The sequence below is a fragment of the Jaculus jaculus genome, chromosome 1 (genome assembly GCF_020740685.1).
Source record: "Jaculus jaculus isolate mJacJac1 chromosome 1, mJacJac1.mat.Y.cur, whole genome shotgun sequence".
Classification (NCBI taxonomy): domain Eukaryota; kingdom Metazoa; phylum Chordata; class Mammalia; order Rodentia; family Dipodidae; genus Jaculus; species Jaculus jaculus.
Genome location: NC_059102.1, coordinates 150759071 through 150778936, shown reverse-complemented (window position 1 = coordinate 150778936; position 19866 = coordinate 150759071). Strand labels below are relative to the sequence as shown.

Below are 19866 nucleotides of genomic sequence, written 5' to 3'. Positions count from 1 at the left end.
GGTGGACAAGAGACAGGGTACTATGAAACCCGTAAAAGAGACCTAGAGTCTCTTTGATAGGATAGCTATTAAATAACCAGAGGTGGCCCTGGAGAGATCCTTACAGATGGAGGAGGTGTGGAGCCCACCACGCAGGCATCAGGCACTGGAGAAAGCTATTCCAGCGCACGTGACCAGGGCTCAAGGCGAGCCCAGAAGGCTGTTTGGGGATACAGTGGTGGGACTGACAGGAAAGCAGCTACCAGGTTCGAACTGAGCCCCAGCCCAGACTGCTAGGCTTGGGATAAGCTCTGCCCACCTGGAGGAGGGCCTAACCAAGGTGGGAGCCACAAACCTGTTAGGTGGTAGGTAGGTAAGTCAGGTGAAGCAGAAACCCCATTTTGCTTGTCCTTTTTTATGAGAGAGAGAGGGAGAGTGGGCATGCGTGTGAGAAAGAATTGGCAAGCCAGGGCCTCTAGCCACTGCAATGGAACTCCAGATGTGTGCGCCACCTTGCGGGCATGTGTCACCTTGTGTGTCTGGCTTACATGGGTTCTGGGGTGTTGAACCTGGGTCTTTAGGCTTCATAGGCAAGAACCTTAACCGCTAAGCCATCTCTCCAGTCCAGTAGCCCTGTTTTGTAAACAATAAATCCTAACCCAGGCTGAGCATGGTGGGATACTCTGCAACCCAGCACTCTGGAGGTAGAGGCAAGAGGATCAGGAGTTCAAGGTCATCCTTGGCTACACAATGAGCTTGGGCTACATGAAATCCATGTATGTCTAGAAAACGTTAAGTATAAATGAATAAATAACAACTAACCTCACAAATGTGAGTCCCTTCCCTGTCAGTATGGACTCAGGGCAGAACCCCCATGGAAGTACTTCCAGGGCATCCTGCCTTCCCGTCCCTTTCTGTCTTCATGAAGACACTGGGAGAAGGGGTCAGATTCCCTGAAGCCACAGTCCCTCTGTGTGGACAGTGAGCAGGGAGCCTGGTGGTGGCCATCCCTGCCCTCTAGCAGCGCTGGGTCCGGAATTGGGGGCCCTTCTGGGATAGTGCTCTCTCGCAGCCAACCCGCAAATCCCAATGGTCAAACAAAGTTCACAAAAAGCTGGGATTGAACTGACTTTATTATTTTGTAAATGTGAATTTTACAAAGCGCTTTACAACTAATGATGACGTCCTTCTGTTTGCCGTGGACTTCCATCTTGGAGATGGCAGAGCTCAGGCTCGCAGCCTTCAGGTTTCCCTGGTAGCTTGCGGACATTGCTGTGGTTTTAGTTATTGATACAATGTTGTCAGCCATGGCTACAAAGTAACAGTCTTGTCACTACGGGATCACAGCACAGAGAGGGAGTGAGGAGGATGCAAGAGAGACAAAAACAAACAAACAAACAAAACAAAACAAACAAACAAAAAGGCTTCCTCCTCCTGAAAACAAAAAGCCAGCATCACGGCAGCTGTTCTAGCTCAGTGGTTCTGTGAAGCCCTCCTCAGCAGCAGGGGAGCAACTGACTCTATTAACTTATTTTCTAACAGTCGTAAGTTACAGTACACTACTACATTAACCTCTAGACAGAGCCTTTGAAACAATCATCTCTCTTTTGAGTCTCTTCTCCAAACATCCCGTCAAGGGGATGAATGCTCCGCTTTGTACCCAGGGCCACCCAAACGTTCAAGTCAAAAATATTTATACATTTCATACTTAGTATTTTTTTTTTGTCAGCTAAAAATAGTATTGCAAGTTTTGGCTTGTTTTGACATAAAAATCACAATCGTGTGCAAAACGCTAGCAAAGGAGGTGACTGACGGAACACAAGCAGGCTGTCCAATCTGAATGCTTTTCACTCGACATCATTTTCCTCTTTCAACACAACACAACACAACAGAAGCAAAACTCCTTTGCCATTTTGAAACAGCTCGTACCAAGCCCTCACGCGCCTGCGTGGAGCCGGCTGGCTGACACAAGGAATCACACAGCAGCAGCGGTGGCAGCACCATTTGGAAGCAGTGGTTAGAGCTGGGGCGCCAACACGCTCGGGTCCCAGTTTGGGGTCCACGGACAGCAGAGGCCAACAGGATTTTCAGCTGATTAACGGGTCACTGGCCCTTCTCACTTCAGCTAAGACACTTCCCTTAAGACTCACTGTCTGAGGGGAACCCAGGCAGGGCATGATCGGGCAGGGTGGGGCTGGCGCTGGGACTGGCAAGTTCTAACTGTTGAACTAGGTCAGCACCAGGTATCCCAGAGTCCCCTCGGAGAGGACAGGCCCTGCCAATCCCTCACAGGCCCTTCTTTCTACCTTCCACTAGGCTCTAGACGCAAACACACACCTAGTTTTCCCCGTGGACTGGCCCCACGGTGGTCACCCTACGCAAGACCCTCGGGGGGGTCTCTCCTTGCTTGCCTCTCACACACAGCTGTGTCCACATTCGGGGACAAAGTAAAGATACTGAATCTGGTGTAAGCTGAAGCAACTGGTGCAGAAAACAAGACAGAATTCAAGTCCGGAGACCTCCGCCTAGGCGGGCGGTCTCTCCGAGCTCACAGTATCCACCCTGCCTGGGTCCCTTCCTCTGGACCTTTGGCCCTCGTCCCAGCTGCCTCAGGGACCATTCACTCTGAGGACAGGGGAGGATGAGGTGGTGGCTAGAGCCCAGCCCCCAGTAGCTCCAGTCCTGACTGTCCTCGTGGGAAAGGTGCCAATATAACTTACAGCTCTATAATAGACTCTAAGTAGTATATGCGTATTGCTAGTAGTCAAGCCGGGGATAGAGGTGCAGGTATCTCATAAATACTGAGAGGCTCTTGTCTACAGGGTCTGGACGAGTCAGGGTCACGCTGGCAGGACAAGACAGCCCCAATTCTGGAATTAGTCATCTTGTAAACAAAGGAGGGGGGAGGGTCCGGTTTTCTTAATTGGTTTTCCTTGGGAAAAAATGATCAAAAGATGCTAAGGCACTCTGGAAGGCCCCTCCGAGCCCAGGCCCACCACCCACCGGCCCCGTGGTACATTCAGGATGCGGAGGGAGCCCTCCCCGCCCCCCCGGCAGGTACAGTAATCGGCCACGCACGTCTGCAAACGCTCCCGACCACGTCCACCACGGGACACATTAGTGCAAAACGCTCGGCCTGGCCCGCCCGGGGCGCAGGGAGAGCTCAGAATCCATTCACATTTAATTATTATTATTATTACTTTTTTTAACTATAGCTCTTGCCTTCCTTACCCAGAACAACAAAACAGACGGCGACTAGAAATAACTAAGGGACAGAGGTCAAGGGACATTGTGCTAGCCCGAGCAGTGGTCAGGCATTCTGTGCGGCCACCACCTCCTCCAGGGGCCAGCAGCGTCCTCCCTGTGTTGGCCCAGGGTGGGGGCCGTGCCCATCTTGGAGTGAGGGGATAAAGAGAGAGCCCTTCTGTCACTAGCCAGGACAGGCAGGTCCATCTCCCATAGGTCCCCAGGGATGGTCAAACTAAAGTGCAAATTTGGGTGGGGGAAGCAGATGAAGGAAAACTCTAGAGGGGCCACCCTGGTCCACTGCTCATGGCCTCTTCCCAGCACCAGGTGGGTTTAGTACAGGTTGCCAGAAGGCTGGGTTGGGTTCCAATCTACCTGGGCCCAGGATGGGGACCAGAAAGGCATCTGGTCAGGTGTTTCTAGGCATGCGCTAACCTCTTCACTGGGCCCAGGATGGGGACCAGAAAGGCATCTGGTCAGGTGTTTCTAGGCATGCGCTAACCTCTTCACTGGTCCCAGGAATGCAAGGCTTGGATCACCCAAGGGGCAGTGAGGGGACTAGGTCTTTCCTGTGGTGTACCTCCCCCTTTCCAAAGCCACAGGTCTTTGTCGGGAGAGGAGACACTGGTTTGCAGCCAGTACATTGTGAAAAGAGGCTCCCTGTGAGGTCTACTCAAGGATCCTCCATAGAAACAGAGCCCAGAGGGGGGTCTAAACTGCAGCCTGGGCTCCCCACATCCTGGTCCAAGCTTGGGAGGACCTTCTCAGCCTGTGTGCACACAGGCTGGCTAATGAGGCAGCAAGCTCAGGATGGATGGAAGGACAGACAGCCACAGACCTTGCAAGTCTTGGAATGGTGGTGTGTGTGTTGCGGGGGGAGGGGGGACAGGGAGGATTTGGCCACATCAGGAGTTGCTGAGCTCTGCAGATGGGCAAGCAATTCCTGAACAAGGGACCAGGAAGAGACACCTGGGCAAATGGCCCCAGGAGCATGTCCCATATTCTGTGGGAATGACGTACTAAAAATGACTAAACTAAGTGAGTGTTCTAGCCTCAAACCACCAGCTGCCCTTGTGGGCCCCTCCTCCGGACCCAGCCTGGTGCTTTCCTGACCCTCTGGTCTCCAGTGGGGTCAATTTTTGCCAACCACTCCAGCCTAGGTCTGTGCCTGCCACCCAACACCTGTAGTCTGGGGCACCCACAGAAGTGCCCATAGTGTGATGAGCACAGCTCAGGTGGCAGTGCCCCACACAGCAGAGCCCACAGGCACGAGTTCAGCCTGCCTACACCGACATCTCACTGTGCTTCCCTGGGGTTGCTCTGCCTCCAATGGGAGGCAAGTGGGTCTTGACCCAGGATGGGGGGCCGTGAGTATGATCTGTGGTAGGCTGGGACAGGGACCAGTCCCTCCCTGATTTTTTGCTCTATTGGGTCTGAAAAGTTTTCAAATCATACACGAAATAGATCTAAACTAAACAAAAACACCAAACAAGCAAAATCCCAGAGTGGCTGGGGAGGCAGAGGGCGGTGAGGGTGGGACCAGCTGCGCATGTCCCATGGAGGGCACAGGGTGGCGGCCCCACCCCATGGGACGGCAGGCAGCCAAGCAAGGCCAGAGGCAGAGGGACCCTGGGGGTCAGTAGGCCAGCCCCTGAAGCTCCAGGTGGAGCACAGTGAGGGTACAGGTGCGGGGGGGGGGGGATAGGGGGAAGGATCAAGCGTCCCTCCCCCTCCCCCAGGGGACTCGTCACATCCATGGCTGCAGCTCAGTCACTGGTCTCTGTGTGCACACACGCACATTCGCACACACAATGCACACACTCACTCTCACACGCGCACACCACCTACCCACTTAGGTGGCGTCTTGGAAAGAAGGAAAAACAAGAGGAGCCTGGCCCCTGGGGACCCAGCACTGTCTCACTGCCCCAGCAAGGTCCCCACGAGTAAGAAATGGAGTGCCATATGCCTGCCTCCGCCCCAGCCAACAGGCCATGACTGCTCAGCTTTCTCTTCCCTTCCGAGGCAGGAGGAACGCGAAGGGTAGGTGAGGCAGGGGCCTCTCTGGAGGCCTCCTGTCCCTCCCCGAGTAGGGGGAGGGGGAGCTGCCATGGGGGGGAGTAGCTGGGGAATATCAAAAAGGAGCCCTGGGATCTTTCTCCCAGTGGGTGGCCAGCGGCCTAACTGTTTACAGTATAATGAATGCATGTTTCCTTCATCCACTTTAAATACAGGCAGAATAAAAATCACATTGTAGTCAGGCAGCAGTAGCAGTTCAGTAGGTAAGTGGCTTGATCACATTTGTTTGTATTAGTAATGCATGCAAGCAGCTCTAGTACTCTGTTCCTCAAGTGGGGGCCTCACCAGGCCCCTTACAAGGTCCCTGTGTAGGTGCCCTCTGGCCTTCTGGTCACCGCAGCCGCTGGCGTCTGGGGCCTGCTGGAGCTGGCGCTCGACTGCTCAAAGGCCTGCGGAGGACTCTGGCCATCGGTGGGCAGTGGCTCAGAGGCGGCCACCTCCTGAATGACGGAGCCAGCCCCATCCGCCTCCTCGCTGGCCTCGAAGGTGGGGTTGGCGGCGGCGGCACTCAGGTCAACATTCACGGCGTCAGTTCTCAGAGCCACGATGGTGGCCGCATCGCTCCGACGCTCGGCGTAGATGCGCTGCTCAAATACCTGAGCGGCGGTGGGTGGGAACTCTGGGTCCAGGGGCAGGCTGGCAGCCGAGGAGCCCATGACGGTACGGTACATCTCCACGCCCTCTGGCAGCATGGACTTGATCTTGGGCAGCCAACGCTTGCGGACGCGGCGGGCGTTGGTGCACATGTCTGCAGCAATCACGTTCATCTCGCTCTCCTTGAAACTGGGAGCGAAGTTCTGACAGTACACTGTGGAGGGAGGCAGAAGAGCGAGGCGTGAGAGCGGCCTCCCGCATTATACCCCCGCCTTCTGTCTTCCAAGAAGCTACAAACCAGGGTGTCTTGCATGAACCTCAATGTCACAGCACTAATGAGTGCAGCTGCTACCTTCATGAGTCTCCGATCGTACTGGCACCAAGCTCTCCTGATCTGAGCTACCAGACCAGCGGTCACTTTCTCCCTGCTTGGCCCAGGAGGCCCTCAGAGTCCTCCAGAGTGATCTGTTGGTGAGGTGGTTTGTCCACCACATTTGGACCCATGTCCAACTACTCTGGCCCTCTCTGCCTCCACCTGCAAACTGGGACAAGGTCAGAGGATCCTTCTTACACGGTGACATGCATAAGACATCAGCTTGTCGAGCATGTGTGAAAAAGACTTCAACTATTTGATTTCATAGTACTTGAATCCAATAGCCATCCTCTTTGATTTATTGTCCATTTTGTATTCCATTATTCCTCACATGAAAACAATTTCCAGGGCTGGAGAAATGGCTTAGCGGTTGAGCGCTTGCCTGAGAAATCTAAGGACCTCAGTTTGAGGTTCAATTCCCCAGGACCCACGTAGGCCAGATGTACAAGGTGGCAATGCATTCAGAAGTTCGTTTGCAGTGGCTGAAAGCCCTGGCATGCCCATTCTTTCTCTCTCTCTCAAGTAAATAAAATAAGTTAAATATTTTTTTTAAAGGGCCAGAGGTGCTGGAGAGATGGCTCAGCAGTTAAGGTGCTTGCCTGCAAATCCTAAGGACCCAGGTTTGATTCCTCGGTACCCACATAAGATGCACAAGGTGGCCCTTGCATCTGGAGTTTGTTGCAGTGACTAGAGGCCCTAGTGTGCTCTTCTCTCTATTTCTCTATCTCAAATAAATAAAATATATATTTTGTTTTTTCAAGGTAGGGTTTCATGCTAGTCCAGGCTGACCTGGAATTCACTATGTAGTCTCAAGGTGGCCTTCAACTCACAGCGATCCTCCTACCTCTGCCTCCTGAGTGTTGGGATTAAAGACATGCACCATCATGCCTGGCTAAAGATAATTTTTTAAAAAAAGAACAAGGGGCTGGAGGGATGGCTTAGCAGTTAAGGTGTTTGCTTGCAAAGCCAAAGGACCCAGATTTGATTCCCCAGGACCCATGTTAGCCAGATGCACAAGATGGTGCATGCATTTGGAGTTCATTTGCAGTGGCTAGAGGCCCTGGCATGCCCATTCTCTTTCTCTCTGTCAAATAAATAAATTAGTAAAAATAAAATATTTTAAAAAAAGAACAAGGGTGTGTGTAGTGGTGCGTGTCTTTAATCTCAGCACTTGGAAGGCAAAGGTAGGAGGATTAACATGAGTTCTAGGCCACCCTGAGACTACATGCTGAATTCCAGGTCAGCCTGGGCTAGAGAAAAAAAAAAAAAAAAAAGAAAAGAAAAACGATCAGAGTTTGATCCCTAGCACCTACATAAAAAGCGTGTGCCTGTAATCCCAATGCTGGAGAGGGAGACAGAGGCAGAACCCTGGGGCTCGATGGCTAGTTAGTCTAGTCAAATTGTGAGCTCCAATGTTAGTGAGAGATCCTACTAAAAAAATAAAATAAAATAAGATGGAGAGCAACTACAGAAAACTTCTTATGTCAGCCTTTGGCCCCCACATGCACACTCACAAACATGTCCCCCCCCACCAAACAAACTTCCCTTCTCCATAAGGTCAGAAGCCAAGTCCAGGTTCAGGGGTCCAGGGCTCTAAAGAGCGTACCAAACCAGAACCAGGTCCCTGAAAGCTACAGGCTCCCGGCACCTTCTGGATCACTGCCTCTCTGCTTTGGAAAAGTAAGTACACAACGGTAGGGCCCCTCTGCTGTACAAGAGGATTAGCGTCATAAGGGAATGTTAAAGAAAATGAGACATATTTCTCAGGCCAATGGCTGTACTTTTGTCCAGTCTAGTGTGTGCCAGGCAGCAGTGGCTCCTTCTGCATGTGGGGGTGTGGGGCTGGGCGGCGGCCTGCCACAGAGATGGACCAGGGTCCGCCCCGCCACCCAGGAGCGGGAGGCAAAGGCAGTCCGAACAGATGGCAGAAGCTCAAAATAACCTCAACATGTAAATAAGGGGTTTTGTTCAAAAAGGAAAATTAGATCTATTTCACATATTAAAATAGTTTCGCAGCTGAATTCATCACGCTTGGAAACCTACCAAGGACGGTAACACCTCGAGCTCTGCTTGCTGCTCTTTTCTTTCTCCTCTCCCCAGCTCTGTGGGCACAGGGTGGGCACCTGCCCCGGGACCCACCAGCCTTCTTCAGGTGGAGATTTGTGCCCCAGCAGGGCCTGGTGGAGCTTCCTAGGCCCCACCCTGCCCTGGAGACCCTAGACAACTCACATTTCACAGCGTTCAGGACTCGACTGTCCAGTGGCTTGCGGCTTGGGTCGCTGGTAGAGGAGCGGATGCCAGTGCCACAGCTGTTGGCCAGCGTGTTCCTGAAGGAGGAACGAAGAAAGGAGACAGAATGAGGCCACTGGCCTGTGACCCAGGGAATGGGGCTTCCCCAGCCACACCCCAGGTAGAAAAGACAAAAGCAAGCCCCCTTGTCTCTAATGGCCTCTACTGGACAAGTGTGGTTGTCTTTTAAGTCATAGCAAGAGATGAGAAGTAGATCCAGCCTTCCTCTAACCTTCCTCTAAGAGACAGGACACAGGTAAAGCCTTTGGCTTAGTGGGTAACTTGGGTGGGAAACTGATAGATCATGGCACTGCCAGCAAAAAATCCAGGTCATCTGAGAGCCCCTTGGGAAAATGGCTCTGTTGACCCATCCATAAGGTGGAATGCATATGGCTTTTTTTTTTTTTTTTTTGGCCTAAGCCCTTTGGAAAGTGTCAGGAAAGCCAGCCCTTCCCCAGACTAAGCCCTGATGTGAGGTGATGTGCCACCTTCCAGAGTTCTCCACCATCTTCAGGTTGAGGGGGCATGTTAGAGTCAGGAAAAGGTGTAAATGCTCTAACCTTTGACAACCAGAGAGCTCACGATTAGAGGAGTCTCTAACACCTCCTGAAGCACCCTATGCCCACTACCTACCTGTCAAAGAAGGTGGCCAGGAGCCTCCGTAGTAGGACCTTGTGCTTCACTCCTGCACACAGGTGGCAGTTCATGAGCTGGCCACGTGTGATGTAGACCCCAGAACCTGCAGTTAGCAAACATTGACGCGTGAAGCCCATGGACTTGTGCCTCAAAACCCAGGACTCAGTCCCATCTAGGGGGCTCCAGCGGAATCTGCACTGGGGTGGGAGGTGGGGAGAAATTTCTGTAGGTTCCAGGATGACAACTATGGCCAAACCCTGCCCACATCAGGCTCCCATCCACAACTGGAAGCCAAGGCATTCCCACACCAGCACCAGGTCCTAAACTCCCAACTTCTCTTGCTGTGCTGGTGGCGAGACGTAAGCAGCCAAGCCCTGACTGCCTCCTTAGGAAGAGGCTCCCAGAGGCTGGCTCTGGCTCTGTCCCTACCAGCTGCCCTGTCCCTTCCCCGATGCAAAGAGCCTCCGGCAAAGAAGATAGAGACAGACTGGGGCCCACAAGGTCCAACTGTGGCTTCACCTGGCACTGGTCCCTCCACCTCCTGTATCTAAGGAGGATCCAGTACAGGAGTGACCAGGAAGGCCATGCTGTGCCACGGATCTCATGGAAGCCTGGCAATGTCCCAGGAGCACTGGCAGGATGTGGGTGAAAAAAGGACTGAACCTACAGCAATCAGAGCCCGCCAGGACAACAAGGAGGCCCCTGTTTATACAGTGTTGGCATACAGAAATGGTGGCTACCAAAGTATGCTCACCTGACTGAAGAGAAAGGAACTGGTGAGAGTCATGAAGGGGGCACAGCCCAGGGCTCAGACAGCTCAGGGTATATGTCACTGTCTCACTCAGGTCTCTTCCTATTTTGTTACTGAGTACATACTCAATCTTTTTTATTCTATTTTTTAATAGTTTTATTTATTTATGAGAGAGAGAGATTGAGAGAATATGGGTGTGACAAGGCCTCGTGCTACTACAAAAGAACTCCAGATGCATGTGCCACTTTGTGCATCTGGCTTTACGTGGGAACTGGGGGAACCGAACCAAAGGCATCCAGCTTTGCAAACAAGGACCTTTAACCTCTGAGCCATCTCTCCAGCTCTCTTCTATATTTTCTGAGGCAGAATCTCTCTCTAGCCCAGGCTGACCTAGAATTTACTCTCTGTAGCCTAGGCTGAATTTGAACTCACAGCAATGCTCCTACCTTAGCCTCCTGAGTACTGTGATTCTAGGCATGAGCCATCACAACCAGCTATTTTATTTTCTTTTGAGACAAGATCCCATTATAGAACCCAGGCTGGTCTCCAACTCTTACTTCTCTGGCCTCAGCTCCCGAGTGCTGGGGTCCTGAGTCACGATGTCTGGCTCCTAAATCTTCCTGACTGCCATGCCCATTAGGTCTTTGTGGAAGAAGAGATGAGACAGGAACCAGCTCTTGCCTAGAGGAACCACTCACAGTGGCTTCAGGACCAACTCTACCTTCCCAAATAGCATCACCTATGGGGCCATCCCTTCTCCCCAGGGATACTGTCTTGGGGACAGCAGTCTCTACAATTACAAAGGCGCTCTTCCCTGAAGAGGCTTTTGTCCATGTGTGTCTAAAGGTCCTGTGTTTCTTGCTCTGGCAGGGCCTACCTGTCCCCAGCCCAAGTCTGTCAGGGCCAAGGGAGCCAACATACCCTGAACATCTCCCCAGGCTCTCACATTCCAGATCTAGGCTGCTGCTGGAGGGTGGGGCAACTGGGGAAGCTGTTTCTACTTGAGAAAATCTGGGAAGACTCCAGGACCTGTCTAGACCTCACTGTCCATCGCAGCCTGACACCAGGACTTCAAGGTGAAGGCCCAACCAGAAATGGCTGCGGCCTCAGGGTGTGGCATGTTGTGACTTGCCCCCACCAGGCCAGAGCAGCCCCACTCCATGCCACCAGGGAAACAGGGAGCTCCTGAAAGAATGGCAGCTGACTGCCCACCCACAGCTGGCTATGAAGTTGGCCACAAGACAGTGGTTTCCAGGAGAGAGGGACAATTGGGCAGGATCTGGGGCCCATATTCTGCTGGGTGAGTGGATGCCAAGATGCTGCCCACGTCGTGGCTGTGGGATGGAGTGGTCTAGGGAGATAGGCCTGGGGTTCAGGGATGAAGGACTTGCCAGCCCATGCTTGCAACTTTTTTGGTAATCAGAAAGAAATTATGTAGAAATGGAATATCAACTGAATGGGGTAATGGCACCATCCACTTGCATCTTTTTGTTTTGTTTTGGTTCTTCGGGGTAGGGTCTCACTCTAGCCCAGGCTGACCTGGAATTCACTGTGTAGTCTCAGGGTGGCCTTGAACTCACGGCGATCCTCCTACCTCCGCCTCCCGAGTGCTGGGATTAAAGGCGTGCACCACCACGCCTGGCTCACTTGCATCTTTTTGTTGAATGGCCTTAAAGCCTGAGACTAGCTGGACGAACCCCAGCACTACAGGGATGGTATTTCTGATGAAGGTACAGGTCCTGAGGGGCTTCTGGAGACAGCAACAGTGCCCTCATTCCTGTGGGATTTTGCTCTGGACTGTGAATTGCCATTCAGATGCTGCAACTGGACACTGGGCATGGGAAGAAAGCTGGTAAACCACACGGCGTGGTTCTATCTGTGACCTAAATTGAAACGCATCATGGATACAGCCCCTGCCAATCAGGAGCATGGCCAGCCAGGGGATTCAATTAAAATGCTAAATTAATTCAATTGAATAACTCCTCTTAATGACACATTCTTCTAAAAGGAAATTAGAGGAAATTTAAGATTTTTTTTTTTTGACTGATTGGTGATGAGCACATTGTTCAGAGCTCTGAACCAAACAAGGGGGAATGCGTTTGCATGCAGGCACGGGCGGGGCAGCCTCACCTGCCACAAGCTCCAGCTTCTCGCCTGGGTCGCCCTCCGAGTAGAGCTTGGGGTGGCATCTGTACCCGATCTGGCTGATGAGGCTGGCAGGCAGAGCTACCAGGTCGCGGCGGATGAGGACACAGGAGCGGCTCTCCAGCGGCACTGGCTCTGGTTTCTCTTGCACTGTTGATAGAGAATCAACCTGGTTAGGTGAGTGTCTGCAGGCCAGGCTGGGCTGCTCTGTGCCTGCCTAACATATTCCCCTGAGGCCCAGGTGGCAAGTACTTTGTGCCAGCCTGGGGCCAAACTGGACCCATGGCGGCTACCCTCCACACCTGTTGCGTGTCCACCTTTGCACATAGTCTGTCCCACAGGGATGCCCAAGATAATGAGTGAGTGGGAGGTAGCCAGCAAGGGATGCTGGTCGAGGTCTGGGAACAAGTTACCTAGGGTGGGTGGTGGCCCCCAGGAAGTATCTACCTAAGGGGTTTTAGGCCATGTGGGAAAGAATGCGAGGGACTGAAGGAGAGGCTGGGAGTGGGATGCAGGGCAGTCTGGTCACACTGCATAGCTGTAGATGGGGATGGGCCCCTGCAGCCTGGTTCTACTGTCAGAAAATTGATGGAAGGATATAGGAAGGAACTAGAATGTGGCCCCAAGCAGGAGTCCCCAGACTCTCCTCACAGTGGCTCTGCACAAGAGGCAGGTAGGCATGATCAGGCCTACCTGGCAGGTAAGGGGATGGGGACTTGGACGGTTGGCCTAGCTCAAGGAGCTGCCTGAAAGTGCTGGCTAACAGAGCCAGGCAGCCCAGCGTCACTTCTGTCTTGGAATGCTCCTATCAGGCCATTGCTAGGGATAGGCCCTGGAGCCAGGCAGCCACTCTTCACTTGCAGCTCCGAGGCATGCACCCATGACTGACCTGCAGCAGTGGGCTACAGGCCTCTGCGTGCGATCTACAGAACACAGCCGGCCAGTGTCAGCTCTGCCCCAAGAAGGCCAGCCCCGGCCCTCCTCACCAGGCCCAGCCTGACCCGATCCCCCAACTGGCATGGTGAGGGATTCCCCCTACTTGCCACAGATGGCCTGGGCCAAGACCCCTTGTTTAATGAACAGTTGCTGGCACTCTGCATACTGCAAGGCCAAGGAAGACACACGGCCCTGACCCCAATCCTGCCCAAGTCCCGTCACGCCCCTTGTCTCAGGAGGCCTTGCGGATAGGCGGGGTTTCTCTCAGCCAGCTCCCCACAACGTGCTCCCGTAGGGCACAGACTTCAGGCTACCGTGCCTGACATGGAGACCTGGTGTGCACACACAGCCAACCCTACTCAGAGAGAAGGCAGAAGTGCCACCTCGCCCTTCCATGTGTCCCTAGCACACACGAGTTCCTGGGAGGGTTGCCTCCTGCAGGCCAGCTGTCCTCACCAGGAATTCTCATCAACTTCCCTTCAACAGGGGGACTACTCCTGTCCTGCGGCCGATCCTTCCCAGCCTCTGGAGTCCGTAGGCTGCGCTCGGCACTCCGGTCCCTCAGGGTGGGTCTGCTTGGGGCAGGTGGTAGTTCCCTTGGCAACTCGGTAAGGTCAAAAGGTCCTACAGCTCCCATGTGGGAGGCCTCTTGGGGCTTTTAGGGTTAGCACTTTGACAGCCAGAGCTTGCTAGTCCTGTAGGCTCAGAGCACAGTGGCAGGGGCAGGTGGCTCAGACTTAGATCCCGCCCTACGGCTGTTCCAAGATCAGAGCAGGTGCACCTGGCTGCTCCAGCTGGGCCAGCACGCTTCCCCTCGGCGCAGCTCCACAGTGGGGACTCAAGGCACTTCTCGGCAGGGGGCTGCTGTGCAGGGACCCCAGGAGAGTGGGTGACAGTGCAGGGTCCCGAGCAAGAAGTAGCTGCAAGTCATCTTTGGGACTGCCCGCGGCACCAAGGCCAATATCTGCACGACCAAATGACCACACACACTCTAAACAGCAGGAAGTTGCTATGGGAGAGGGTGGGAGGTTTTCCAGTAGGGAGGTCCGGGTGAGAGCGCCACGCCCTCCTGCAGTTCAGCCCTGTCCCCGGTGTCTGGAATCAAGGAATGTGGTTCCCAGGCTGCCTTGGGGCCCCCAACACCCCATTCCTGTGTATCGCAGGCCCTCCATGGAGGCCTCTGATTCATCGGACCTGCCACTAGGATAGACGTGGACCCTCGCTTGGCACCAAACGAGGATGGGTCAATCAGGTGGGCCACGTGGCATTTCCCATCGGGCAGAGCAATGGAGAATCTTTACAGCCTGGAATTACCCAGGGACTGAGTGAACACATGGAAAAACAATCCGGATGGTATTTTAAAACATAATTACCCGCCCCCCGCCCGCCGTGATTACACATGCAAACGAGCAGCGCCAACGCTGCGCGTGGCATTTACATAAAGAGTGCTCACCAACAGAAATAATTCCCCATCCACAGCACCGCTCTGGAGATGTTTTTCTCAACAGCAGAAGTTGTTTGCACTGAGCACACCCCTCCCCAGCCTCAGCCCAGTTCTCCAGGAGTCAGAGACTGTCAGCCCAGAGTCCCGAAAAACCACTTCTATTTCTGCCCTACCGAGTGCCGAATGCTGCTGCTGCCGCTGCTGCTAAAAATACCCCATACAGAGCCTCAGCTCGCCTTCGAAGGTGCTCGATGCTCCTTCACGTACCCCGTGCCTCCCCCAGGTCCCAGATCACAGGCCAAAGGGACTGCCAGGACGGGCTGCAGCTGGGAGTGGAAGGAAAAGTCCAGAGGCTTCTTCCCAGCGGCCCTCAGCCAGGTCTTAGGGGCCCATAAGTCACTCCAGGACTGGCGGGCCTCATGGGGGACTGGGAGCTGAGGAGAGTCTTTGTGACCACATGGAAGTCCCCACACCTGGACCTTGGGGTCTAGAAGACCTGTGGCTCCTGTAGCTCAGGACTGGTCCCTGTGGCATTGCTACCACCTTCACGTTTGATTAACAGGTGACAAGGCTCCTGTTTCCAGGATCGTGTGTCCCAGGGAGGAAGCATGACGCCGTTAACTACTATCTCTAGGAGGAGGTGACAAACTACAGTCACTGAAGCAGAGTCAGAAGTCAGGGCAGAAAGGTCTGAAACAGCAGCCTGGGCAGCCAGGCACCAGTTTGAGAAGACAGGAAAGCCATTACCCTCGGAGCACACCTCAAAAGCAAACTGGACACTTGTACTCACGGACGTGTGCGCAATACTCAGGACAGTGTCCTGGTGTGGGAACCAAGCAGTCTTGTAGTGTCCAGTCTGGGTGGTGGACACATGGGCCCCAAATCTCAGAGAAAAAAGCCACTCCTGAGGACAGGGGCTGAGTGTGATGAACCAGACATAGAAGGACAAACCCACAGGATTCCACTTAATCAAGATCCAGAAGTCAGACCATATATAGAAACAGGAGGTCAAATGTGAGTATAGGGCTTGTGGAGGGGGAAATCAGTATTTAATAGGCATTATTATGTTATATATAATATACAATATATATAATATATATTGTTATAGTATAGTATTTAATGTCTAATTAGGAAGATTTCAGGGTTCTGTGGATGGATCGTGGTGATGGCTGAATGTGCTGGTGCCACTGGAATGCAATAGTCAATCATATTCTGTGGTTTTTATCACAATAATTACATTTTTTTAAAACGAAGGCAGTCAGGCACGGTGATGCATAGCTTTAATCCCAGCACTTGGGAGGCAGAGGTAGAAGGATTGCTGTGAAATCGAAGCCAGCCTGAGATTACATGGTGAATTCCAGGTCAGCCTGGTCTACAGCGAGACTCTATCTTGGGGAGGAGGGAGAAAGAAAAGAAGGCCAAATGTACTCAGATGTATTGGTGCAAGCCTATAAGCCTAGCACTTGGAAGGTGGATGCAAGAGGATCAGGAATTCAAGGATCTCCTTAGCTACATACTGAGTTCAAGACCAGCCTGGGCTAAATGAAACCCTGTCTCAAAAACAAACAAACAGGAACGGGGGAGGGGGGCATAGCTTAGTGCTGGAGCACATGTTTAATTTGAGTGAAGCCCCAAGTTCTATTTCTAGCACCAAAAAGAAGAAGAAGAAAAAAAAAAGGAAGGGAGAAAGGAGAGGGAGAGAAAAATGACTGTGTAGAGGGCAGGAGGAGGGGAACCGCCCCATCGTGGAGCTCAGGGCCCCTTCCAAACCCGTGCATACCAGGTTTCTGGCCTCATGCTACTGCCCAGCAGGTGCCAGGCTATGAGCCCTGCTCCAATCCTGATTCATGAGTGTCCTTGGGGCTAACTGTGGTGGCATCCGGGGAGGCCGCACAGGCAGTTATACCCCTGGGAGCCCTGTCAGGAAATCCCAGACTGATGTGAGTGACTGTCAGTAGGGAGCTGCCACAAGTCGCCTAGGGATGGGAAGCGGGGTCACCCACTCCACAGACGCACATACCATTCGAAATGCAGGATAAAAAAACAAGCCCCTAGTCCTCAATGATAAAGAAGTACACAACATAATCACAATGACAGCAAAACATGGATGCGCACTCTCGAAGATTCCCAGTAAAGCTGTAGCCGTCAAGATAGCACTGGGGAGATGGCTTGTGGGGGCTGTGGAGATGACTGAGTGCATAAAAATGCTTGCTACATACATGTGCATGAGTACCTGAGTTCAGAACCCCAGTATCCGTGTTAAAAAAAAACCAAAAAACAAAAAACAGATGTAGCTGGACATGGTGGCACAAGCCTTTAATCCCAGCACTTGGGAGGCAGAGGTAGGAGGATCACCATGAGGCCACCCTGAGACTACATAGTGAATTCGAGGTCAGCCTGGGCTAGAGTGGGACCCTATGTTGGAAAAAAAAAAAACAACCCACAGATGTTATGGCAGGCATTTATAATCCCAGCCACATATACAGGGATGGAGACACAGGAGAATTCCCAGGACGCTTAGGGGACAGCTAGCCTGGCAAAGATCCGACGGTGAACAATGTGAGCCCCTGCCTCAAAGGAGGTGGAACGGAAGGACTGACACCTGAGAGCTGTCTGTCCTTCTGTCCTCTGACCTTCACATGACCCACACATATGTCACACACTATAAAACACACTGGGAAAACCAAGACACATGGTACGAGTGGACAGACGTGAAGCTCCTCAGCAGAAAGGAAGCCACAGACAGACCGCACAAGCACGCTCTGATGGCTTCTGACAAAAGGACGTGAGCTACTCAGCAAAGCAAACATTGGCCCTTTCACCAGCAACTGGCCGCTTACTCACCCACCCACCCACACAAAACAACAAAGGCAGGGCAACCCTCAATCTGAGCCTCAATCCTCACATCAAAGTATGCCGTGAAACTCAGAAGCAAACAGCAGAAAACCCTTGTGACCTTGGGTCAGGGAGAACACTGCCCTGACTCCAAAGCACAAATCCCTGCAAATAACAACCAGAGACACGAGCTTTTTCAAAATGAAAAACTTCTTGGGCTGGAGAGATGGCTTAGCGGTTAGCCTGAGTGTGAAGTCTAAGGACCCCGGTTTGATTCTCCAGGTCCCACGTAAGCCAGATGCACATGGTGGCGCATATGTCTGGAGTTCGTTTATAGTGGCTGGAGGCCCTGACACACCCATTCTCACTCTTTCTCTCTCTCTCCAGCTCGCTGTCTGTAATAAATAAATAAAAATTTAAAAAATCTTATAAAAAGAAAGACCTTGTTTTTTTAAAAAAGAAAAACTTCTACAAAAGAATGGCAGATGTAGATGAGAAGAAAATATTTGCATAGGACTTGTGTCTAAAGAAATAAAGTACCCTCAAAACTCAATGGTCAAAAAACTGCCCAGGGCTGGAGAGATGGCTTAGTGGTTAAGACATTTGCCTGTGAAGCCAAAGGACCCCGGTTCAATTCTCCAGGACCCATGTAAGCCAGATATACAAGGGGGTGCATGCGTGTGGAGTTTGTTTACAGTGGCTGAAGGCCCTGGTATGCCAATTCTCTCTCCCTCTCTATCCATCTGCCTCTCTCTGTGTCTCAAATAAGTAAATATTTAAATAAAACAGCCCAGTTTCAAAAATGGGCACATGATGCGGACAGAGACACTGGTGGAAAATTTGCACAGAAAAGGTGTTCAGTTAGAAGCCCAGAGGGCATATGGGACGGGGGTACCCAGCAGGTAAAGCTCTTGCCCTGCAATCAATCGTTAAGAGCAGCACTAGGGAGGCAGAGACAGGACTTCTGCCCAGGACTGGTGGTGGGGTCCATGGAGCCCGGTAGCTCTGGGGTTTGCAGACTAGCTAGTCTAGCCAGAATCAGTAAGCTCTCAGTTCAGTACGAGACTCTGTCTCAGAAAACGAAGTGGAAAGTAACTGAAGAAGACACTGACGTCAACCTCCGGCTTCCACACACAAACGTGTGTAGCACATACACACACGCACGCACACACTGGGACGCCATCCCCGTTGTTCAAATGGCAGGACCTGGAAACATTCACGGGGAAAGCTATGCGCTAGCGAGGGTAGGGGGCCAGTGTCCTTGTGTCATGGACGAGAACACAAGGTTGGACCCTCTCTGCAGAGCAGCTCAATGAATTCTCAAACAGGATGACCAAGTGGACACCTCTTACCCACCTTTAGGGGCATGCCCATGGTGGTCATCAACCTGAACAGGGGCACAGGCATGCCTAGGGGCCTCACCGATAGGGACCCAGGCAGGCTGGGGCATACAACAGACTTTGGAGATGACCAGAAGGCAGGGCATGGGGGAGCTCTCCTGGGTGTTCAGAATGGGGGGAGTCTCACACATGCCCGTGCCCAGACCCTCCTCCACACAGGGCTGTGTTCCCTCATTTCCTCGAAGCACACACCTGCTGCTGCCTGATATCAGCCAGGTCGGGGCCACCATGTGCTTCCCGGCTCCTGGCTTGGACACTTCCTGATGGCCACAGCCTGGCCAGCTGAAGGTCACCTCATGAAGACATGGACACCCAGTATGGTCAGTGCTGCTTTGAGAAGTTTTTCCTCCCAGGTGTCAGACATCCACACCAGTGTTAGGGGTAGGGTGCATGGTGCCAGCTAACTCTCTGTTGGCTGGGCTAGCCTGCTCCCACACATGCCCTCCATTCAGTACGTGTCCTATACATGAGTATCTTGTTGGTACAGGCACTTCCTGAAGCGCTGCTCCTGCCCACAGCTCACGAGCCCTACCTTGCTCGAGGAAGGACCAAAGATGCTAACTGCCACATATGTCCCTTTTATGTGTCAGAGGACAGAAACACCTTCAATGTCACCAGGACACACCAGGGACTGTGAGACGTGCCCATTCCACAAATGCTAAAACATGAGAAAAATACATCTGGGATCCAAAGAAATGTAGTGTGTTGGGCACAAGAGAACATGGGCCAAGGGCACAGATGGGGTGGGGGAGGGAGGATGGATGTGGCAGCCGGATTCCGGGTCAGAACCAGGGCATCTACACTTATCTGGCTACTGTGGGCTTCTGGGGACAGCACAGAAGAGGCATGGTGGTCTCTGGGGTCACTGTGCTCAGCTGGAGAAGACACAGGCAGTGAGGATGAAACCTCCAGAGCAGCATGAGGAATACACAGTGGCCAGACTAAAGAATTTAAACGGCCTCTCTAGCTCTATTCTCAGGGATCCATGAGGCTTCCGTGAGTAACCCGGCCCTCTGGGCTTCTCCACTGACTTGACTGGCCCAGTCTAACTTGGCCCAAGGCTGCTTCCACACCCACAGCTCTGGCCAACATTCCTTCCAGGAGCGGAGCTCATCCAGCCACAGCGGGTTTTATTCCCAAGGGTCACTGGTACCCTGAGTCC

The 19866-nt window shown here is 52.7% G+C and overlaps 1 protein-coding gene across 2 annotated transcripts in view; it reads right to left on the bottom strand.

The window, feature by feature from the left end:
• Window positions 1–1094: 1094 nt before the first annotated feature.
• Window positions 1095–19866, bottom strand: part of Nacc2 (NACC family member 2) — a 98569-nt gene continuing 79797 nt past the window's right edge. For both annotated transcript variants that reach the window (XM_045155545.1, XM_004654086.3), the window contains exons 3-6: window positions 12075–12239; window positions 9191–9296; window positions 8498–8595; window positions 1095–6109 (exon numbers count right to left, since the gene is read on the bottom strand). In XM_045155545.1, coding sequence (XP_045011480.1) covers window positions 5595–6109; window positions 8498–8595; window positions 9191–9296; window positions 12075–12239 — 884 coding nt within the window. In that variant the 3' untranslated portion in view covers window positions 1095–5594. The remainder of the gene's footprint in view (window positions 6110–8497; window positions 8596–9190; window positions 9297–12074; window positions 12240–19866) is intronic.